This window comes from Lepisosteus oculatus, chromosome 16, assembly GCF_040954835.1.
Source record: "Lepisosteus oculatus isolate fLepOcu1 chromosome 16, fLepOcu1.hap2, whole genome shotgun sequence".
Classification (NCBI taxonomy): Eukaryota; Metazoa; Chordata; class Actinopteri; order Semionotiformes; family Lepisosteidae; genus Lepisosteus; species Lepisosteus oculatus.
In genome coordinates, this window is record NC_090711.1 from 3,996,265 (window position 1) to 4,019,656 (window position 23,392).

Genomic DNA, 23,392 nt, shown 5'->3' on the forward strand with positions numbered 1-23,392 from the left:
AATTACTAGAGGAATAAAATTGGCTGTTTTGCACTTCAATAGAAATGAACCCTAATATCTTTAGTGCTGCTACATCTGTGAAAATGTTATGATCTAGGATTCCTAAGATTCACTTTTACATCCAAAGGCATCAAAACCTTTTCTGACTGCTCCACTAAGACACCTCAATTCCTGAGGAGGTGAAACATTAATGTTGAGAGTGGAGCTGCTACTACTTCTCTGCCACATAGGGGAAAAGGCAACAGTTTTGAATTGCAAAACCAAATTCTTATATCTGTAAATAAGTCTTCAAAATTAGCGTTACTGGTAAGTGACACTATCTACGTCTATTCTAGGAGGTAAAGACAGCTAAATGAAGGGTCTTTCAGAAAGCATACCAGTACCCACATGAACTGATAATCTGATACATACTACTCAGGGGAGGAATCAACTCTGAATTGTCAATAGCCACATGGGGTGACCATGGCAAAAAGGTATGGATCCAAAGGCATATCCTCTTCTATGTAGAGGCGCAAACATCACAATAGTATTCTAATAAACATTTTCTCCACTGTTCTTTTCTTATCCATATGCTGTTATTTTTTCAAGGCTTGAATCAGAAGCCAAATAAAATGAAGTTGCACTTTACTTTGTAAAAATAAAATAAAATGGATTTTGTATAATTCAGTTTGCAAACCAAATTCATTCCGTGAACATGATCAAACATTCATCATTTCCCTGGTCATGTCCTCACAACACATCCAAAATGGAAGAAAGATTTTTTTTTAGCTCAATCAGCGATTTTGATGTCATTAGGTTGAAACTAAAATACATGTACTGTAGCATGAGCACTGTAACAATGGTTGCGTGGTACAAACTGTACCCTAAAGCCCATATAACCTACAGTAATGTATAGGTTAACATGTAAAAACCTACAGATGTAGAGTTGTACTTGCATATACAATAATGTGTTACAAAATGCATGAGATTTTACTAATAATGGCCAAATACCCACAAAAACCGATGCTTGAGCATTGCTTTTTTTTTTTTAAGAAAGGAAAGCATAGCCTACAAAAGCAGTTGGCTATTACAATTTCAAAGAACACAGACTCTACTGGTCAGCCTGTAGTGTGAAGTGTTTAAGATTCATCTGCCTTCCTGTCCATCTTCAGATGTTTGATCAGGTAGGTCTGGGAAGGCCCCCAGTGGCTTGGATAGCAGTGCATGCTGGTACATCGAAATGCATTAAACATCAAAAGAAACTTAGTTGAATTGTTCATAAAAAAAAATAATGTTCACTTTACACAAATGTTCCCCAACATCAACAGGATACAGAGGCTGTGTGATCCAGATATTGTGATTCTTGAGTAAAAAAATGGGCTGTGCAGGCATCTTATTATAGGTTCCTGATTACAAACCCAGACCTGTGTGAGTGTATGACTGTATACCTTCCTAATGTCAATAGCTCAGGCCGGTGACCCCAGCACAAAAACACTCACAAGGTTTATACAGTATTTACATTTGCACTCCTCTGTCAGGAAACAGAGCTGTATGTAGTCAGAGTCTGTGTGTGGATCCCCAGTATGTTTTCGACACATCTTTCAAGAAGCTGGACTCCCTCACTATTATGAGTCAGAACAAATCTGGTTTGCATCTTCTTGTTAGACCTGCATGTTAAATAATAGCCTTATGGTTCATAAATGGCAATATGGTCAAGGTAAACAATTTTGTTATTGCATTGTAGCATGTAGGTTTTAATTTCAAGTATAAGACAGTATTGTCCCAGAGAAAACTAGCACAGGCTGGAGAGATATTAGCTCTGATAGATTAAATATGAAATGTAATTCAAACCATGACTTATTCACTGGCTATTCATTTGAAATCCCCTAATCCCCATAAATTAAATATGAAAATATGTTACACACAATCCTTCAAATGCAAAAAAAAATCAATTTTGATTTCTGGCATGAAATACTAAAAAGTCACAAAGAGAATGCACAAAATGGGTTTGGGTTATTCATGCAAGAGTGAATGGGGAAGGAAACAAAGAATCAATTTCTGCTCATAAAGATACCAGTAGAATCTTGGATGGCGAAATGATACAATCAATTACTGAAAATTGTTACAATTTCCTGTAGGTCCACATCTTAATTTTAATTGTAGTATTCAAGAATGCCATAAGTGTAGCAGCAGTGTTGACCAGTACTATAAGCCAAGGAGCAATGCTTTGTGTCTGCAGATACACTACTGCATTTCAATTTCTCAGCAAAAAAATCTAATCTCACAGGACTGGGCTCTGGGGGGAATATTTCTCTAATAAAACAAACCAAAGTTGGACAGATTTAAAAACCAGAAACTATTTTTTGATAATTTCCTAGAGGATAAAACCAGCATATGGATGTTTGGTATGTAATCTGTGAACATACTGAAGAGATGGATTTCATGTAGCTTTTTTACTTTATTATTTGTGTACTGCCTGCATCACAGAATGCTGCACAAGTGTATGTGCTTTGAATTCAGAGGATTGCCAGTCAATATCCTTGGATCCTTAGTTCTACAACACACTACAGAAGTCAGTCAAGGAGGAGCAGGGCTGCCTAAATGAATATTTCAGAGAAAAAAAAAGCCTATGGGCAGGTACTGTATGCAGTGCCTTTGCAATCCAATGTCAGGTCCAACAGATGGATTCATTTCTTCCCTCCTTTAAATAGCTTCCTTCATATTATTGATAAATTATTAACATTTTAGTGCTACAGTACCTCTCTACATTAAGGTACATCCACCTATTGGGGAAAAATACCAAATGACTCTTGAGTATTTCAGAGCTCAGTGTCACCTTGGTCATTGCTGTTCTCAAATCATTTTTTCTGCCTCTCAGTAATAATAGGGCTCAGACTTTCATATTAGCACAAATCCAATGACATATTGGATTAAGGCCCTGGGAACAATATATGATTCAATGGCAGTCTTTTTATAGGGCAGGAGTGAAAAGCCCACTATGCTAATTACTCTAATTAAGTCTCTAATAAAGATGGTTCTCTGCTGGGGCTCATCTTTAAGCTGTTCTGGGGCAGGCTGGTGTAGAATGGAAGTCGTGTTTGACTACAGAGTTAACAGTGACTGAAATCCCTGCTGTTGCTTTCCTTACAACATCTCTGTAAAATGGTCTTTTGAGCTCCAAGACAGCGATGAAAGATGCTCTGCAATGGAAAGTTCCATTAAGAACCACCTGAAACTGAAATAAGAGAACTGTGGTTACAAACTCAAACCGAGTATCAAGACATGCCCTTTTATAATATCTTATCTTATCATGTCCCTCCTATTCTGCTAAAATGACACTTGTAAAAAGGGCAAAGAGGAGTAGTACATCCTGGTATCAGTACAGGTTTCAGGGTTGTTTTGAGATTTATGGAGCAACCTTTAAACGAACAATCTAAAAACGTTGTCATAAAACACCTAAGAAAGGAGAGAGGCAGAGGTCCGATGGGTTGGCGGATCAATTTAAAATGGTCTCTTAACAGGGGTGCGCTTATCGTCAAATCTGAGGAATGAAACAAGCTCCAAACAGCCAAACTAAAACTCTCCTTTACACCTTCAAGCCACAGCCATCGACAAAGACAGCATCTGAAGCTCTGACAGCAAAACGGCCATTTAACATGGAAGGATACAGATTTTTATTCTTTCATTTGATAAAGCCTCTAATTTTGGCCATTTTCAATATTCTTCAAATGACCATTTTTAAGACTTTGAGTTCCATAATACTGAAAAGCAGCACCAGACATTTTCTGGAGTGAAGAGGTGGCTAGCATGACTACAGTAAGCACACAGGCATGAGCAGAAAGGTCCTGAGGTCACTGCTACATGGCAAGAACTGGAGACCCCAGATGACTCAAGCCCAGCTTCGGAACATAACTTGGGAAACGTCAGTCACTTTCAGTCACTGCTAGTCAGCGCCATGGCACAAACTTAAATCGGTGATGTCCGCACCATGCAGCAGAAAAATGGTTTAAGAATGGTAGAATCCACAAATGAATAAAAAGGTTAAATTTGGTTTATGGAATTTGAAAGTGTTTAGCATTTCTGAAGTTCTACATCAATAATCCATCAGGTTCATAATGCATTCCAAAACATTTTTAATTAATGCAAATTCTTTAAAGACATGACCACGCCCCACTTAAGTAATGAACCTGGACACAAATGGCATGACTAAAAACGGGCTGTCTGTGAGAGAAGCTGCCAAGAGAATGAGATATTCCATCATCACTCAGGAGTCGAGTCCAGAGAAACTAGGACACCGTCATTGTGATGGACAGAGCACATCCTGCACTGAGGGTTCACCACAGCACCCAGGGATATCCAAATTCTTCTGCGTAATCTCCTGCTGATTGCATTGGCTACTGGAGAAATTTCAGGAAGTATTGACCTGCACACCAGCAGAATAACTGTAGCCCAACACATGTCTTAAGGAACATGAACATGCTGACAGCTCAAAGACAGAACTGTTCAGAATGGACAGAACACAACTGATGTGGTGGCAGAAAAGTGGTTAATTGTGTTAATCACCAAAGGATGTCATTCTGCGCTGACAGTACTGACGGAACAAAATGTACACAGATGTTGTGGTCTGCTAACTGTTGCATTGCATGTCAACCAGTGGAGGCAATGGAAGTGTGATGACATGGGGAGGAATCTCATTCAACACAAGAACTCCTTCAGTGCATATCCAAGCGATCTGACAAAGTCTTGGAGCCAACAGTTTTTGTGTTTCTGCAAGCCAATCCTGATGTGTTGCTTTTTTGAGCGGGACAATGCAAAGCACTACAGCTTCTGCTTCACATAATGAAGTCAGAGAATCCCTCCCTTGGGCAGTTCAGCAATAATACCTGTAGATCTCATATTAAAGACAGAATGTCTTATGAATGGCAGTGCTAACAAGATGGTCCTAGGTCATTAGGAAAAATGCTGCACACTACTGTTGGATCCTAAAGGTAGACCACTGACCACATTGACATATGGTCATACATTTAATGAAATATGCAGAATGCAGAAATCAAGGTCTGCTTCTGTGGAAACAAAGGGATTGAGAAAAACAGATTGTCAAGACCTCAACCCCATGTTTTTGCATGTGATTATTAATTACTTGAACCCTTGGAAAATGCCAGTTAATAATTATAGGTGATTGGCCATACTCAGTGGAAAGTCTCAATTACGGGCACATATTAGGTGTTTGCCGAGTACACATCTCAAGATAAATACCCCCCTTCTCTCAAAGATGTGTATGGAGGAAGGGGCAGGATTTTCCCTAGAAAGATGTTAAAGAAGAAAATAAATAAGGCAAAACAGATGGTTAGTTGTATATATTTAAAAAGCACTACAAAATTGTAAGGTGTCTCCACTCTCTGTCAGTACGTATTCTTCTGAAGCAGTTAGACCCCAGTCCCTGAAATTAACTTTGCAAACATACCAATAATGGAACGCAACACACAGTGTGAAATGTCATATGTTAATGGTCCTGAATTTTTAATAGTATTTCCATTAGGTTATCACATGATAATCATTATATTTTTTTCCAACTGCCTAATCCCAGCTGTGAATAATTTCACCCCTATAAAAATGTCAGACAATCACAGTATGATGCCACAAACACAGTGAAAGCAATTTAACCACTTTTCCATCCTCTGTTTACCTATTAATATCACTTCGCCATTCTTAAGGGAAAAGAGAGCTTTGGTAAGCTGAAACTAAAATTAAAGATACATGTAAAATAAGAGGAGATGAGATTAATGCTTAATGCATTGATTGGAACCGTTCAAAAGCATGTCAAGAAAACAGTTATTTAAAGTGTCACTATCTTTAATCACACTTTGTTTCTCCCCTCCTGCTTTGGTTTTTCAATGGCTTCCCAAAAGACTTTTCGATTTTCCTATTAAACTAACTAAACGTGCTGCTCTTAGTGACTAGACAGACTACAGACTACAGACTAGTATCATAATGGAAAATTAGTTTTTAACATTTAGTTTTTAGATATCTCTACTTACAGCTTACAGCAAAACAAGTAATATCCTGGTCATTGGAGACTGGCCACTGGTCACCACAGCGTGCATAATCAATGCAGGCAGCCTTGTCCCATCATATTCCATACAGACCACTAGCAAAACCACAAACTCACATGTTAGAATCAAGGGCTTTTCTTTACAGACACAGCTAACGCAATGACAGAACCATTAACGTCATGCTGGTTATAGTGCATATTCAGTAAGGGAACTACTGTTGTTCATATTTTTACTTGGCATCGACACAGGAGTCTGTTGCTAAGTTTATTATGAGAAGAGTTGTGCCAAATACAAGCACACCTATTCTCAGTCTGCACAGTGCACAGCTGAGAGCCATCCAGCAGGATCTGGGAACACATGAGTATGCTGTACTGCACTTCTGATTTTCTAAACCTCAAACAATCGCCCCCCCACCCAACTTGCGCACAGTCTGCCGAGACCCTGAATTCCTCAGTACTTTCTCAGATCAAGACTGGTCAGCTGTTTGACCTGAAGGCATGTCCCTTTTGTGCAGAGCCCAAGGCACTCATCATATGGAAGAGGTGACTCACAGGCCATGTGAGCAAAGACCATCAAAGCATCACTTCCCAGCTATGAGAATATGTCAATGTCACTCAATCAATATGTCCACTGTTTTGCTTCTAGATATCCTGTACCACTCTCACATCAAATACAATCAAAGCATAAACAAGATTTTTATGGAAAGCCACAAACCTAGTGACCAGATCCTATTGCCATGAAACATAGCTGCAGCTACATTACCTCACTAGTAAGCAAAAGCATTAAAAAATTGCACTGTCCCTGTGTCTGAAATGCTGGATGAAGGGTACCTCTATACCAAGGCCTTGACCACAGGTGATCTCAGGATGCCCGAGGATGCTGACAGAATTCAATCCCAGCCGAATAAGGTCCCTTTTCTCTACAGAAAAAAACCCAAATCCTATTCCAAAACATAATTCAATGAAGTTTGTTTTCTACACCCATCAGGATTCAGCTTTCTAAAGTTACAGCCTCTTTAAAAAATAAACTCCAGCTGACACTGCAAGACACGTGAGCAGTTGGTAAATCATTAGTGCACATCAGAAATCAGTGCCTTACATGCAACGCAACACAAAATTTGATATTTAATCACACCACCGTAAGATAGTGACAGGAAATTTGCTACATTGCTGACATGTTGCAGGTATTCTTGGAGAAAAGAATATTCCGTAGAGGAAGAGGCCTACACCAAAAGACTGCGTGCTGTTAGCGATGACAGTGATTTAGCCATGGGGCTGATAAATGCTGGCCTCTTTTGTCAAAAGCACCCAACCTTGGTGCAGTCTTGAGTTAAAACCTTGACTGTAAGGCACGCAACACCGGCGGTATTGAGTCGTTTGACAAACTCAACCTTCAGCTACCCTTTAGATTGATGGCTGTAGAGCACGGCCTGTATTCCTCTCCTCCTCTCCGCCCCACTCTGCCAGGCACTGGGAAGGAGCGGAGAGCAGATGAAAGGACACAGAGGCGACGCTTGTTAAAAGGCTGATATACAGCATCGGCAGGGATCAAGTCTTCTGAGGTCTGTAATGAGGGCTCTGAGTGCCAGCTTTACTGCCCATTAGTACCGTCATCATGCTACGCTGCTCGAAAGCATCATAAAATAAAAACAGTTTCCACCAGGGTCCTCTTTTGATTTAACTATGAAATGAAGAGAAAATGTCTTTGCCAAGTAGCACAGTTATTTGGTGAAGCGCCTCTAACAAGTGAAATATTTCAGTGAAATATTTCAGGGCCATCACCTCAAATACCACAGCTAAAAAATTAAAGGCAAGTGTCTGAGTCATTATCTGATCCCTTGATTATGATATATCTTGTTGGGAAAAATTACAGCTTCCTCAATCAGTGAGAGTGCCTGATTGTTAGCAGAAAGACAAAAAAACTCTAAGTCAAGTGTACAGTAATCAGCCTCGATAGCATTCCTGATTACTGCGCAGAACTTGTTCCATTTTTTTCCTTCTCCATCTCTTACAAAAAACCCGCTGGAAACATAGATTTTCTCACATAGACAATGGCCTTCCCGTCACTAAAAGAATCAGGTTTTTAGATTGGGTTATCTAAACAGAAAATTCTGCGTTCAACGGAATAGGGATGGCTGTAGAGTCAAATCAGGATGCTCACCTACAGACTCCAGACAAGAAATTCTGCCTTTATGATCTGCAGTTATTATCACAACACAATAAATATCATTTCCACAAGACACCCCGTTTTGCATTTTACTCTTGTCTGTAGTTCAGACACTACTCGCAGTGCAAAATTTGGAGGGCTACATTAAACATTTATGTGCTAATCAGAAGAAGCCACGTGGTCCCTAACGATTAAATCCCCAGATTCAGATTAGCAGTCTGTGTTGTAATACATCCTTAAACACGGATCTGCTGACGTGAGAGCAAGGATCAAGTCTGATTGTTTCTGTTTCGTCGCACTCGGCCTACCCCTAGTGCAAAGACCAGTGCCTCTCCAACACTGCACTGGAATTCCTTATCAACATATTTATATCCGAAACAGACTCTAAAAAAAACCATCTGTGTTCAAGAGAAAACAAAATGAGACAGCAGGAAAAACAAAACAAATTTGTACTGTAGAAAGATACAGGTGCACAAAATGTGCTTTGGGGATTATTTTTATCATTAGTTCCTTTCAAAGAGCCAAATAATAGAACAACCTACAATACACATTCATTCAGTAGGTTCATATTTTCCTCTACTTTATTTTTTTAGAACCTGCCTTTAGATTTAAGTGGTAAATAAAATGCCAAAGGTCCAGAAGTCACTACTTATGTCACACAAAAATAAAAGTTTAAGGATTCGGGTAAAGGAGTTGATCCCCGAGATCCAAAACAGAAACACAACCACAAACAACGTTTGCCAGTTAAAAATAAATCATGGCATTATTCCAGTAGCTAAACAACACAACAATGCGGAGCAAGTCTCCCAGCACAACAATACCCTACTGGGTATTACGGCGAATAATTTATTGACTTTTCAAAGTTTTAAAATGAATCAAGCATATCAGGGAAGGCCCAAAGCCTGAAAAAAGCTTCTGTTTTAACATCATTCTTCTTATACCTTCCTAAAATTCTTTTCTTATTTTGTACTGTTCATTAAGGCACAGAATTGACATTGAGCATGAAGAAGCTTCAGAAGTACAGCACAACAGCTCTGGATCAGAACTTGAAGATGCGTTTTTAAAGTGTAAACCCCATCCAGCACATCCTCTCTCACATGTGCAGTGCCACAGAGCATTCTGGGAGAGAAATGTCCTTACCGTCCTCCTCTTTGTGGGCGTTCTGGGGGCTATGCATTCTCTCTCCTCGGCAGGGGCTTAGGTCGGATGTGGTACCGTGATCAGCTGATATCCATGTAGGGTCGGTCATATCAAAATCCTCACTGCTCACTGAACTTTCATCCTAGCCAGATGAAAAAAACAAGGTCATGTCAATCTTTCAGTGGTGAAAGTGCTGCTTCTGAAATGGGTGAGGAAAATATACAGTGCCAAAATCACCTTGCATTACGAATACAATGTGAACAGATTTTGTGCAGGGCTACATTGCTTTGCTATTCTTCATTGATAAATCAAGTCATCACAGCATGAAGGGTCCACAGTAAAGTCTTCACAATATAAAAGGGTCATCACACTCTTTACAAACATTTTAAAGCCTGCTTATAACTAACTTTTCCCTTTAAAAGTATTAGCCCTTTATCTTGTCAGAGATAACTTCTAAAAAGGCCATGATTGTATTGTAATGACGTAACCAGGAGTTGTTATCCTAGAGGCCCTCAAAAAAGTGTCCTGCAGATCTCTAGAAACAAAAAACAACAATTCACCTCCAGATCTAACATCAGAACTCCCACGCAGTTCTGACAGTGCTTAAAATATATGCTTTCAAATTGAACTTCATTAAATTAAATAAAATTCCATTTTTAATATTTTATGTAAAAAAACATGTTTTTGAAAGGAGTTGCCCAAGTCAGAAAGGAACCACTGCTATAAGGTAATATCAAATGCTTTATACAGCAGCTACAGCATATGAAGGGATATACTGTATGATCTAAACCCAAGCAGAGATTCACTTAGCAGGGAAAGGCCTCCCTGTGGTCTCCTCCTAAGCTGTTACATCCACCAAGCAATATCCCACAGCTTAAACTCTTTTACAGCAGCTGGTCAGCACAGCCAGGGCAAAAATTGGACTGAAAAACTCATCTCTCAACCTCTGAGTAACAATCCCCAGGAAATCTGGAGCAAAATTCTATTCCGGCTTTTAATGAAACCATGGAGGAATCAGGGAAATACAGGCAGTGTTTTTCTCCTTCTCTAATACTGTCCCCAGCCTGGTTGTTATTCTGTGCTTCCTTTATCAGAACGTTTCTTTAGCTCAGCGCTTTTTCGCTCGGAGGGACCCCTCCACGTGCCAGCTGCCCCCAGCAAGGAGACGCCTTGCTGGGGCTGTACCCTTCGTGGCAATTTCCAAACATCTGTCTGAGTACGACAGAATAATCACTTCTTTCCCCCTGGGCAATTTCTTTAGGTAAATAAAGTGATAAAACCAGAGAAGCATACAAAATACCAGAAAAGGGACAGAACACAAAATAAATAAGCATGCTGGTAACGAACTACATGACATCCTGTGTGTATATATGTATGTGTGTGTGTGTATTCATATTTTCCTGTTTTTAATAAAATATGAGTCATATTTTTTCACCTTTTGTTTTCTTGCAGTTTTATTCAATTAATAGTATTTGTCCCTTCGACTTAAACCTCTGATGAAGACAGTGAGTTTATCGGAAAACCCAGGCTTTGCTATAGCTGTCTGTATCTGGGATCAACATTATAAGGAACACCGAAAGAAAAAGGATTCAGACACTTTAACGTACTATGTGCAATGTGTATTTTTTTTACCAAAAACCCAACACATCCATTTGATCTAGCAACAGGTAATCTTTGCCATCCTGCGGACTTTGGTGAAGGAATTGCTATAAAACATTCCTGACTTCGGCATCAGACAACATTTTCCTGCAAAGACTTTCAAATTATCTGTGCATGATTTTGATGTTTCCATTTATATGCCTGCCTTTATTTTAACTCTTCTGCTGCCTCAGATCCTATAAGTAAGACATTTTCTTGCTTCTTTGGAGGAGATTACAGGAATAAGCAAAGTTTTACTGTTTTTTTTGCATGGACTGTAGCAAGAATAGCACCCCAGCTAGCTCTGCTGGTAGAGCATGAGACTCATACTCTCAGGGTAGTGGGTTCGTGTCCTATGTTGGGCGCCAGGTCCTCCATGTTGGAGGTTGGGCACAAGGCTAACAACCCTGTCCTGTAAAACACTAATGTTACGGTAACAGCAACAAGATGTTTCTGCCCCTACACGCCACAAGGCATTACAGGCAAACATCCACGTAGCAAGAATGCTCACTATTTTCTAAAATGCATATGTGTTCTACTATATTAATATGACATGCATCAGATGTTTGAATTTGTTTTATTTTAGTGATTCAAATGCCACCTTATAGACTTCCAATAAACTTCAGTAAAGTTTCTAACATAGAACAACTTCTACAGGTTTAACAAAAACAAGTGATCAACCACTGGTTTTAGTAATGGCTTAGCACAGAGACAGAGTTAAAGAGTCTCAACTTTCACGTGATTCCATTCCACAAAAAGGTACATTCAGCCTTAAAACTAAAAGAAATGAATAACCCTTCTAGATCCATGTTTGGGCCTAAGTGTTACGGTTGAAGGAAATGTCAATCGGGAGCACAGACAATTTCGGATCTTGGCGTCGTCTCTGTACGTGCTCTGGGCTTTAGGAAAACCCAGCACCCCCTGGAAAAAGACAGCAGTTCTTCAGCACCCCCGTGATTAAGTGTAGATTTCAACTAAGGTATTGCATAAGCACATGCAATTCAATCCGTATTTTAGACTTGAAGTCGGCATGGGTATTCCAGCATCCCAGTGCTCCCAATCATATACTGAAACCAGCAGCAAAGACACAAATATAATATACAGTGGAAACACAATCTAGCTAAAACTAAACAACAGAGCCATCACCTATAACGTGACAGGTATCCCATTAAATACCCTAGCCACCCCATTGCCCATTAATACATGCTCAAAGACTTGGAGCATCAGACTAAACCAAGAGGGAGAGAGAGACAGCATTGTGGGGCCCCCTGCCTGAGCTGTGTTGCTGGCCAAACAAAATAAAAGCCACATATATGCAGTAATAATTTAATCAGGTGCAGCTGATTTATGACTTCAGTGGAATTAAAAGCTACTTAGGGACCACATGCTAGACAGTGAGAAACCTCCAGCCCCATACCTTGCTAAGTGGCGTCTTACCAATAGGATGTCGGGTAATGGCACAGGGGGGCCGGCGTGGCAGCAGCTCACAGTCCATCAGGCTCACGAGCTGTCAGTCACCCGAGGCCCAGTGCTGGCAGCCCAGCATGCCATCGACTTGGTTAACATGTTTAACTTGCAAATTGGCCACTGCATTATTAATGTGGCCTGGTGCATTCTGAGAGACAGCTCCCGGTATGCTGGAACAAAGCCTTGAAAAGTGACTGGAAGAAGCCCCATTGCATATCTGGGAGTCGAACCAGAAGAAAAATGCACTTAAGCTGCACCAGCATTATTATGCATAAAATACTTGAGAGTGAAATGAAATTTGACTAGAGTGGAATCAAAATAAGCTTTGTATACAGCCAATATTGGACTGAGATTCACAGAGACCTTGATATCACAGGCGCTGAGGGAGACTGGAGCTGGATTTGAGAATGTGAGACTTGCTCGAATAGGAACAACAGCAATCACAATGAGTTTTTACCTACAGATAAGTGCACACAAACCTACCAGTGAAACATACAAAAGGATCATAGAGCGCCTGCCCCAGAGATGTACTGCAGCCAGGGCACAGGTGCACCGGTTCAGGTTTCATATCTAAAGCTGCCTAGCTGAGTAGTAATATGCCATGTTAATGAGTACTGTTGCCCTTGAGTAACTCTCCTTTTCCTGCAAGGTCTGGAACAATAGCCATTAGGTACATAAAGCATAGCTGGAGCACAGACAGCTGGCACCACCATAACACAATGAACCCTGTTACTATGGTTCTGGTCAATTGATCCCGGAAAATGGCTGTTCCAAATCAGACTGACGGAGTTTATTGCATTCAGGCCTTGCAGCTGCCCAGGACTCTGCAGAACACAGTCCAAAGCTCAATCTGCTGATCTTCTCCCTCAGAGGGTCTGGCCAGCAGCTCTAGTAAGGCTGGTTTCCACACAGCAATCTGCAAGAACCTGGACGTGTCAACCTCTACCCACTTGGCATATGATCTAATACCCACAAACAAATGCATTTCTTTCTTGTCCGTGTCCTTTCCAGGCTCGAGACAAGAGCTCTCCCTTTTTATTTGTGGTCAGATTGTCTCAATGCCACCTGCTGAAGGCGGAGAGGGGACTGGCATACTGGAATGGAAGTCCATGTGTGTCTAAACATCAACTATGTTGCAGAACCCTGAACAGAAAAGGCAGACGTACTTAGCAACAGGAATGTGGAGAGAAGAGAAACTGACCAGCAGCGCTCAAAGAGGTGATCAGTAGGACCATCAGCAAGACTCAGAGGCACAATGCATTCAGGGCCTGTCCCTCATAAACAGATCTGCAGCACAGTTAAACCATGACAGCACTGGCCTGGGTCAGCTGTGGACTTCAGAGAGACAGACCAAATCCTAACATTTTTATCTACCCTCTATTCTCATAGTGTGAACGCCATAAACACTACAAAAATGAAGAAAACGTTTCAAGAGCAAAACATACATTTCAGACATACAACAATAGAGAGGCAGCTTTTTAATTCTGTGTTTGATTCTCTACACAACATAGCCCTTTAACCCCAGTTACTGGTATAATTCATTCATAGCGACATTAGGACATGATCTGGGGGAATTCACAGACCCTTGTCCTTTAGGCAACCCAATGGGCAATGTTAAAGTGACAGCGATCATAAATGAGCTGTCATGTTTCTTTATTTAAAGAATCACCACACGGTCAGAAACAGACAATTATTAAGGGAAAAATAAATATATATGTAATACACTCACAAAACATCTATCCACATTAATCACTTGAAAATGTTTGATCCCAAGGAACATTATTTAATCTGGTGTTATATTCCTTTTCAATTAGAATTCAATAATGTTTCACTTAGCTGGTTAAAATTCTAAATCTCACAAATAATCCAATTTGGAAAAATACAAGGTATCAATTCTATCTTTCTATCGCTATACACTGAGCCCCTAAGGCTCAATCCTGGTAGCCTTTATTATTTTTTATTGTTTATTAATGATCTCCCTAATGTATTCTCCTCATCTATATGCAGATGATACTGTTATCTTCTCTTGATAAATTGTTGCCTCTGCTAAATGAGAAAGCATGGCTGGAGTTTCATAATGGGCATCTTTGGCTGTAAAATAAAATACTTCTTTTTTTTGTATTAAGAAATTTGAAGCCAAATGAAATTTAGGATGAACTGATCAAGACAATCTGTAGCAAATTCACGAGCCTTTTTATCTCTGTCTGCCTTAGTAACAAAACTCATCAGGTAAGTGAAGCTTATAAAGATATCATTGGGTTCCAAGAAATGAATCATGGAGCAAGGCTGGGAAGCTGCACACCAGGAATGAGGAATTAAGGAAGGAAAAGGCACAAACACAGAGCTCTCAGTCATTCATGCCACTGTCAACGGTAAGCAGCACCTGATAAAATCACATCTGGATCATGTCCTGCACTATTGGCGGTCATACCATAAAAGATATGTAACAGACTGAATAAAAAATAAAGGGGAATGTCAAAGGTCAGAAATGAAAAGTCCTTTTTTTAATTCAAGTTTAGACCTAACACAAATACCAAAACAGAAATTTGTAAAGTGAACACACACAATTCCAAGCTGAACGCAAAAGAGTCAAAACTAAAACACCCTGAACAGGTGATACTATCTGGAATAGTCAGTGCTCTCCAGGGACAAGCGGGTCACGTTTCCCTCTTGTCTATCTGAAACGCCTCAACCTTCCCAGTTCGGCAGCTCTCCGTTTTCATCGGCAGCTCTGTGTGTCGTCAGGTTATCAACCGGATTTTATGTGATTTCAAAGTAAAAGCTACAAGTGTCTGCGAGCTCTGAAATATGATTTTCAACACTGACAGACCGTAAAATGTAATGACTCTGCATAATCCTTTACATTAATCGTATTGCAGTGTCTTTCTAAATTAACCTTGCTGGGACTGCTTTTCACTCAGGCTTCAGGGGTAAGGCGTGTGTTTGAGTGGCGAGAAAAGTTTTTCTGGACAGGAATGTGATCTGCAGGAGCAAGAGCTTCAGGGGTTTCAGTCATTTGAACATGTTCATTCTTTGACAACAATGAACAATGACAATGAAAATAAAAGGACACTACTGAATTCACCCAATTATGAATTACGTCATTCATAAATCCATGCGTGTAAAACAATAACAAAACAAAGTTTTCAAAGTTATCCCTTTAACAAAAGAACATTTGAGTGTCTTTCCTCAGATTACAGTAGTGGATGTGGCTCTACAATGTCAGCATTAGCATACATGTACATCTACCATAGTGAGAATGGTTTGCAGCCTAGAGATAAGCTCTGTCCTTAAACTAATGCACTTACATGACCTTAACCACAGTGTCTACTTTTGGTCTTCTAAATCCAGTAATCAAACGAAGGATTCAGCTTCTGTCAGAGAAACAGGCTGGCAGCAGGTGTTTTGCAAGACAACCAAAGGAGAAAAAAAGATGCTGTATGTGATTTGTGCGAGCTGTCCTCATGCACAATTTTGATCCTGGAAAGATAAATCAATGGGCTGCTTGTAGCAGTGTGATGAAATTGAGAAGAGTCTATAAATTATAATTAACTTGGAGTGTTTCTATTTTAGGTTACACCTTTCAAAACAGCATCTAAATATTCATTGTTCCTTAGACCGCATGCACCACAAAATAGCACAAACTTTTGAGTCTCTACAAGATCTTCCACTTCTCTACTCTTCTACGAAGCTCTTACAAACATGGAACAATTGCATTAAATGTACTGTTTTTTAAAAGGACTGCAGGCAATGTGCAGAGTTTATCAATATTTTATAAAAAGAGATAAGCACAGGATATCGCAAACACAATCTTATAACATGCATTGTGATTGTTGCTTAAATAAGGGAAAAAATATACCGGATTCTCCGAATATAGTTGTGTTGTGAAGATCATAAGCTAGATAAACAATTCCTGTGCTTATTAAAAAAGTGTGATTAGATCAATCAGAATACCTAGTTTACTAAGCACTGTTATCTTATCAAGGCCTCAAGAACCAATATTTTAACAGATTTATTGTAGCTGAAGATTTTTATTGATCTGCACTATGCAGTTCAAAATCCTTGAAACTCCAGTGTCTGAATTACATGCATTCAGCAACAAAACACACCTTACATTATCTCAAACACAGGCATGGCAGCTTGTTTAATAGGGGTTCGTTGGTAACTCTTCCACTGCAGCAGAAAAACAGGATAGTCAAAATGGCTGTTTATTTTTTTAAAAGAATATCTGCATTTGTAAGGTCTTAATGGAACACATTTTCTTCTCAATTATGTTTTATATCGAACGTGTGATATTTTAGACCTGCTCTTTAATACAAAATAAACCAGGAAACGAAACAAGGTCAAACATGTTCCAGTTTATGGTCAGTGTTTTTCCATGTAGAGGTGGAAGGGTGACACTGTGGCATAGTTAGTATTGCTGCCGCCTCTCAGCGCTGGGGCCTAACATCCAATTCCTGGGGTGAAATCTGCATGGACTTTATACAGTATGTTCACCCTGTGTGCTGGTAGGTTAACTGCCTTGTGTGGGCTGGTTCTGGAGTGAGTGTGTATACAGTATATGTGTGCCCTGCGATGGACTGGTGTCCTGCCAGGGTGTATCCCACCTTTTGCCCAGGGCTTCATGGGATAGGCTCTAGGCCACAGTGACCCTGAGCGGGATAAGGGCAAACCTAAAGTGATTTGATCATGCTGATGATGTAAAGATGAATAAATCTATCTATTTGATCAGTTCTGATCTGTCTGCTTCCCTGCCTTGAGGTTTTAAGGAATTGGAACTGAGCAGAAATGTTGTTTTGCTGACTATTTCTTTGGCCACTTGAATTGCATCTGTCTGGCAATGTACAAACTGCACACAGAACAGTCTAATTGACAGCGAAAGAGTGTTCCTAATGACTTTAATGAAAGGATGGAATTTCTAAATGCCTTCCTGCTGCTCCAGTGAACCCAGCACCCTGTATCTAGCCCTCATCTAATGGAAGACCACAAATGCACCATGGATACAAGCAGAGTTTACATATTAAATCTTATATTCTGTAGTACCTGGAATGCAAGTATGTTTACTAGTTGCTATGGAAACTGAAGAGGAACAGTATGTTCAAAAGCACACACGTTATGTTCATATACTGAATAAACCTTCTGAACTCCTGAAAGGCTGCAATGTATTTTTGAGGAATACTTTTCCTGTGTCCTTTTCATGAACTAGTACATGTGAAATGCAAACCTCCAGGTGGGAAATCTGACCACTTTGAAGGCTGTACCACAAATTAAGCAGAAACATCTACACACCTGCTCAGGTTAGTTAGTAACAGGTGCAGCACCAGAATAAAAGTACTCTCTGCTTTGCAAGCCACTTTATTAATGTGGCTACTGCACTGACAAAGGCTGGGAGACTGACGCTGTAACTCACAGAATAATTTGTGCAGTGGAGCTTTTATTTTTATTGTTAATGTTGTACCAAAATTCAAACATCTAGTACCACAGTTTACAAAACAGTTAGGCAATAGTGCTGCAGCAGTAGTGCATTTTAAAGCAATGTTTTGGACTGAAAGGTTGTGGAAACGTACATGCATAAAATGTTTCACAAAATCTGAAAGCTAACATCACAAACATGAACATATCTCTCAGGACATTGCTAATTTTAATAGAAAATTACAGCCAAGTGGATTTCTCTTTATTTTTTTGGCACAGACATGTAACTGTAAACCCAGAAGAGAGAGATCAGAGTGTACAAGAAAATAAAAAAAAGAAAAGTTGTCATAGCCCTGTGTTTTAAGGTGTAGAAGAAAAGACTAGAATACACTAACCAGGTAATTACTGCAATACCAGATTGGAAATAGTTATTTATGGGAACACTAACACAAATTTAACTTAAACTAATTTACACCCATGCAGAATTAAAGATGCCCTAGGGTGACAGCTATTTTTTTTAATCGAAGAAAGCTTTGAAAAGTGCCCAATAGAGCAGATTATTTCTTTTCAGTGAAGTGAAGTATTGATAAGAAAGCCATTTGTTAGCTGAAGCACAATCTAAATATACACCCCCTGTCCCTTGGAGGATTAACACAGTTCTGACACAAGCACAGCGCGGATTATTAACTGCAAAGCATCTCAGTTCTGAAAACAGAGAAAAACTAACTCACATGTATGCAAGACATACGATTGTGATCACTGGCCAAAAAAAATGATGATCAATACAACAACAGCAAAAACAGGATGGAACATACTGTATTCCATAGGATAAATCCATTCCATATTTCCTGCAAGATCGGCTTTGGTTGAGATTGTGATGGAGGTAACAGTGTGTGGGAGTGATAGACACATACCATGAGTTCCATACATTTTCAACAGCATGGAGATCTGGGGATTGCTCTGGCCAGGAAACGGGGTGAAAGTCCATTTCTTGCTACCAGTGCCACTCTGAGAGTTTCATTCATCTGAGGGCTCTCACACTTTGATCAGTGATTGTATTTAGACTTACTACATACAATTACAATGTACTTAATTTTAAATAGATATTCTACTGAACCATTACACCAGTCTGGTGTTTTCTTAACTTTCATGTTCTAGGTAAAAAAAAAACACGTTTTAGTCATATCAAAACAAAGCTTCACCTCTGAGGGGTAAAATAGTTCATTTTTGGTTAATTATACAGTAATAGTGAGGGGAAAGTCTAAAATCATCTGGAAAAGAAGGCCTTTTCTGATTTGAATATGGATTATGATCACGCTTCTCTACTGTGGTCATACTGTATAACCAATGCTAAAATGTAATCGAAAGGCTTATTTTAAAAAAAGAAACGTTCCTGAACATTGTTTCAGTGCTTTTCTTGTTGCTTTAAATTTTCTGCTCTAAGTCTTTAAAAGATAAAGACTATATTTAAAAAATATTCTCATTTTCTGACTGTGAATAAAAAAAACATAAGATAGAGAGAAACAAGAGGATGAGATGTCTAAATGATCTCATGAGCGTATCCCAACAAGCATTCAAGCCCTGAATCAGCCACTCTTTAGGGTGTAGATTATTCAGAACAGGCCTGCTTCTTAATGGCATTGTGTACTCAGTTAACAGCATTCAGCATGGTTATTCTATGATTCGTACAGGCAGCAGATTTAGATATCAGAAATATGAAAAAAATCCATATTGTACATGCCCACTGGGCCTATTAATTACATCACTGAATACCGAGCTATCTGGCTACACTAAATAAACACAGAAAAGGAAGATCAGACCTTTACTCTAGCATAGGCCCTGACTTAAGCATCTCTTAACTTTAATTTTTGTAAAGATACAGTATATATTTCATCCCCATGGAGGGCTTTCAGCTTTTAGATCCCTAGTAATTCTCAGACGTTGTTTCAAGTCCATATCTCCTGTAGGGCATAAAATTCATTCTCTACAAAGCATTTTTTTGGTTTGTGAACAGTGCTTATGGATGTTTCTCACATAAAATGGACAGGCAGGACCAGCAGATGTTCTGGTACTTTTTTGGATGTTTGGAGAATCAAATTCCTAGAGTCCAGCCCTTGTAGATGCTACAGCTTGACTGTACATCCTGGAGCGCACATCAGTGAAGAAGAGATTTTGCTTGCCCAGGACTGTAAGTGTAGCTAAAACCTTCACATGACTCAGCTTTTTTTCCCCCTCTCTCCTGGTCAACACAAATACACAACACAAAGACAAGTGAAACAAATAGGATCAGTCTCTGAAAAACGTCAGAAATTAATTTTCTACAAGAGATTGGTAAGAAAATTAAAGTGGGGGTTGTGTGATTTATCGGTAACATTGACTTGCTACCATTTCTTTAAAGCAGGAATTCTAAGGAAAAGAAACATTAGCAGGTGACTAAGGAATGTTGCATAAATCAAGACCTAAGAGAACTGAAATACATACCCACCTTACCAACTTTGCATGAATTATTAAAGCCGACAATAACCTCGTGTTAATTTTTCTACCTGAACGCACCAGAGGACTCGGAACAGGTTATTGGGTTGGCAGGGCATTGTGTTAAGAGTTCACACAGAATTCTTTCTACAGCTAAAGAAAATTCGGAAAGCAATCAAAACCACCTTAAAGCACTATATTTAGTATAGATATATCATTATAAAATAATTCCTTGTAAATTCTTAAGAATTAAATAATCACTTCTAACACTATTTTTGTCGTTTTACAGTTTTGTAATTGACAGATCTTTCTTTTTATACCATCCCAATTCAATGTTAGCCATTATAAACCAATTCAAGTCCTGGATAATACTCTTGACCAAGCCTCAGTGATGCACTGAAGAGCCTTCTTACACAGTCCACAGTGCCTTCTCGAGAGATTGTATCGACTGGACAAGTGACGAGGCTTTCACTGACATCACAGGAAACTTACAGTTGCCCTGCAGCAGGCTGGAGACTGACCACAGCTGATTCAAGACCACGAGACCCTTTGGTTACAACACAACTTGGAAACCCTGGTCTCTGTGGCAAACAGGACAGCAGGACTCAACCTGTGCTCTGAACGTACGCCTCCATGGCTTGGGCCACTCAGAGATCCCTTCAATGGTAAGCCATCTTCTTACGCAGGCACCAGCCTCAGTGGAAAAGTAATTAAAATGCAGTCTGTTTCTTTTTGGAATCATTCCTATTCCTATGTATGATAAGGGCCTCCAAACGTACAACAATGCCAACAGAAACAACAGATTCGCTAATAGAAAACAATTTAAAATTGAAAAAAGACAAGCTGTGATTTAAGGCAAGCAGTCTGTACAATAATGGGGATGAAACACATTACAAAGCTGCATTTTCACGTAAATGTATACAAAGTACATACTACATAGAACATACTATATGTGTCATACTGTATAAATTACGCATATTATCCACGGCAGTATTCACCAAAGAACTGGATAGACCATTGACTGTTCCTATAGTGTATAAATAACAAATAGCTCCCGTCTTTCTGAGCTTAAAGAGCTTCTATCTATGGAAAACTCGTATGTAATTCTCACTCACTGGTGACTGTGTCTTGATGAGCTGACAGCCACAAATCAATCCTTCATCAGAAAACCCTGAAGCATGTTTCTAAGATGCAGAAATCATTGATTCCAGACAAAACTGGACAGGGCTCACAGGAGTCTGTACTGTACTGTTTCTTTCTCAGTGGCCTTTCCTATGATACAATTAGTACAATATTCTTGATTGTAAAAAGATAGAGGAGATGTGTTGGGGGGAAAGTATTCAAAATGGAATCAATGAGCATAGGAAACAATACAAGTTCTTCTATTTTTAATTCCTCAGCATATATTGATTCAGGAAATATTTACAATGATATTACAGAGTAGGAAGTATATATAATGAAATATTGAACCACAGAAGTGTGAATAAATTGTTTTTGAACATGTGCATAATGTCAAACTGCAACAAAGTCTGGCAATGGAAAATGAATAATAATGACAATTAATAATGACAATTCTTATCCACCTGAAAAATAAACCATCGTATGAAATGCGACCTCTACATTTCAACCACATTATCCTCCACTTTGCAAAGATTAGCAGTCGACACTGGGAAAAATCCCACTCATCAAATCGCCACTTCTTAACTTGGCTCACTGCAGCACCCCAATGCTCTCCTCCGGCGGAGCCTGCTCTCGTCAGACCATCGGCCTCTGATTCCCCCTGCAAGCCCACGGCATCAATCAAGGGGTCGCGCGCAGGAGAGTGAGGCCAGACGCAGCTCTTGCCAGTAACACTGCAGCAACGCAGGTACCAGACTAGCTGTAGTAATCACTACTGGGTTGCAATGTGTTTGTTCATTTGTCCATGATATAAAAGCTGATCAAAATTATAATAAGAATTCCTTACACTTAAAAGCACTTTTATTCCCTTGGATCCCAAAGCCCTTTATATATATATATAAGGGGATCCACTTCCCCAGCACCTTCCTGGGTAACACGTGGCAGCCATGTGCGAGTAGCAGCCAATCAAGTTCAGAAGTGTGAACTTATTTCATCAATTGAATTAAGCAGGAACCTTTAGGGAGGCCAGATTGTGCAAACCCACACTGGATTCTTGCACGCCGACTCTTTCTAAGTTTGCTTTGGGAAAAAAAAATTGTGCAATGGGACAAGCAGACGGGACCCGAGTTTAACATCTCACCCAAAGGATGGTACCACTTAAACCAGAGTGTGCTCAGTCACCATACTGGGGAACTAGTTTGGAAATTCCCTGTACTCATCCCAAAGGCCACTTTTGCGATAGAACTGCCACATCTGAACTGGCCCCAGGAAAAAATACATATTTTTTAAAAAGTTTTTGGAAACATTAAGAATGCTAAACATTGTTCTGCACCTGCAATGCCAACATAAAATAGTTCTATAGTTCGTAGATACACAACAGCTATAAATGAATCAGCTGAATCAGTGACAAACCTTCACTCTCAAACACTACTGTAGCACACTCATTATTCAGACAGAAGCACCTGAAACAGTCCTTTCCATTTCTGCATAGTGACTGAAGGTCCCAGGTTAAACTGATTAAGCTTCAGACCTCGAGACTTTTACTTATTTCACTAAAAAAACAAACCTCCAGTGAACATTCTTCAAGCATTGTGTGCACCTGCTCGAGCCCCTGCTTGTTCTTCTTTAGAACGATCCTGAAGACCCTTCAAATGCATGTGCGAGCTCTGGGATTCTGTCTGTAGCCCCCCGTGCACTTACATCTTAAGTAATGACATTTCTCACAGACAAAAGGGAGCTGTTGTTGCAAGAATGGGCATTCTGATCGCCGATTATCACAATTTTAAAACCAAGAAGGACGAAAATGTGAATGTTTGGGAAAGGGAACTTCAAACATTTCAAAATGAAACTGGGAAACAAAAATCACAAAAATTGTGATTGCGAAAATTGATTGTGATTGTGAAAAAAAGTGTCCTGGCATACTGGTTGTTTCTATAAGCAATTCT

At 39.6% G+C, this 23,392-nt stretch overlaps 1 protein-coding gene across 2 annotated transcripts in view; it reads right to left on the minus strand.

Annotated features, from left to right (window-relative positions):
* The window catches only part of nol4lb (nucleolar protein 4-like b), a 113,728-nt gene that overhangs the window by 42,938 nt on the left and 47,398 nt on the right, over positions 1-23,392 (minus strand). For both annotated transcript variants that reach the window (XM_015365149.2, XM_015365150.2), the window contains one exon: positions 9,339-9,480. In XM_015365149.2, the coding sequence (XP_015220635.1) occupies positions 9,339-9,480 (142 nt within the window). The remainder of the gene's footprint in view (positions 1-9,338; positions 9,481-23,392) is intronic.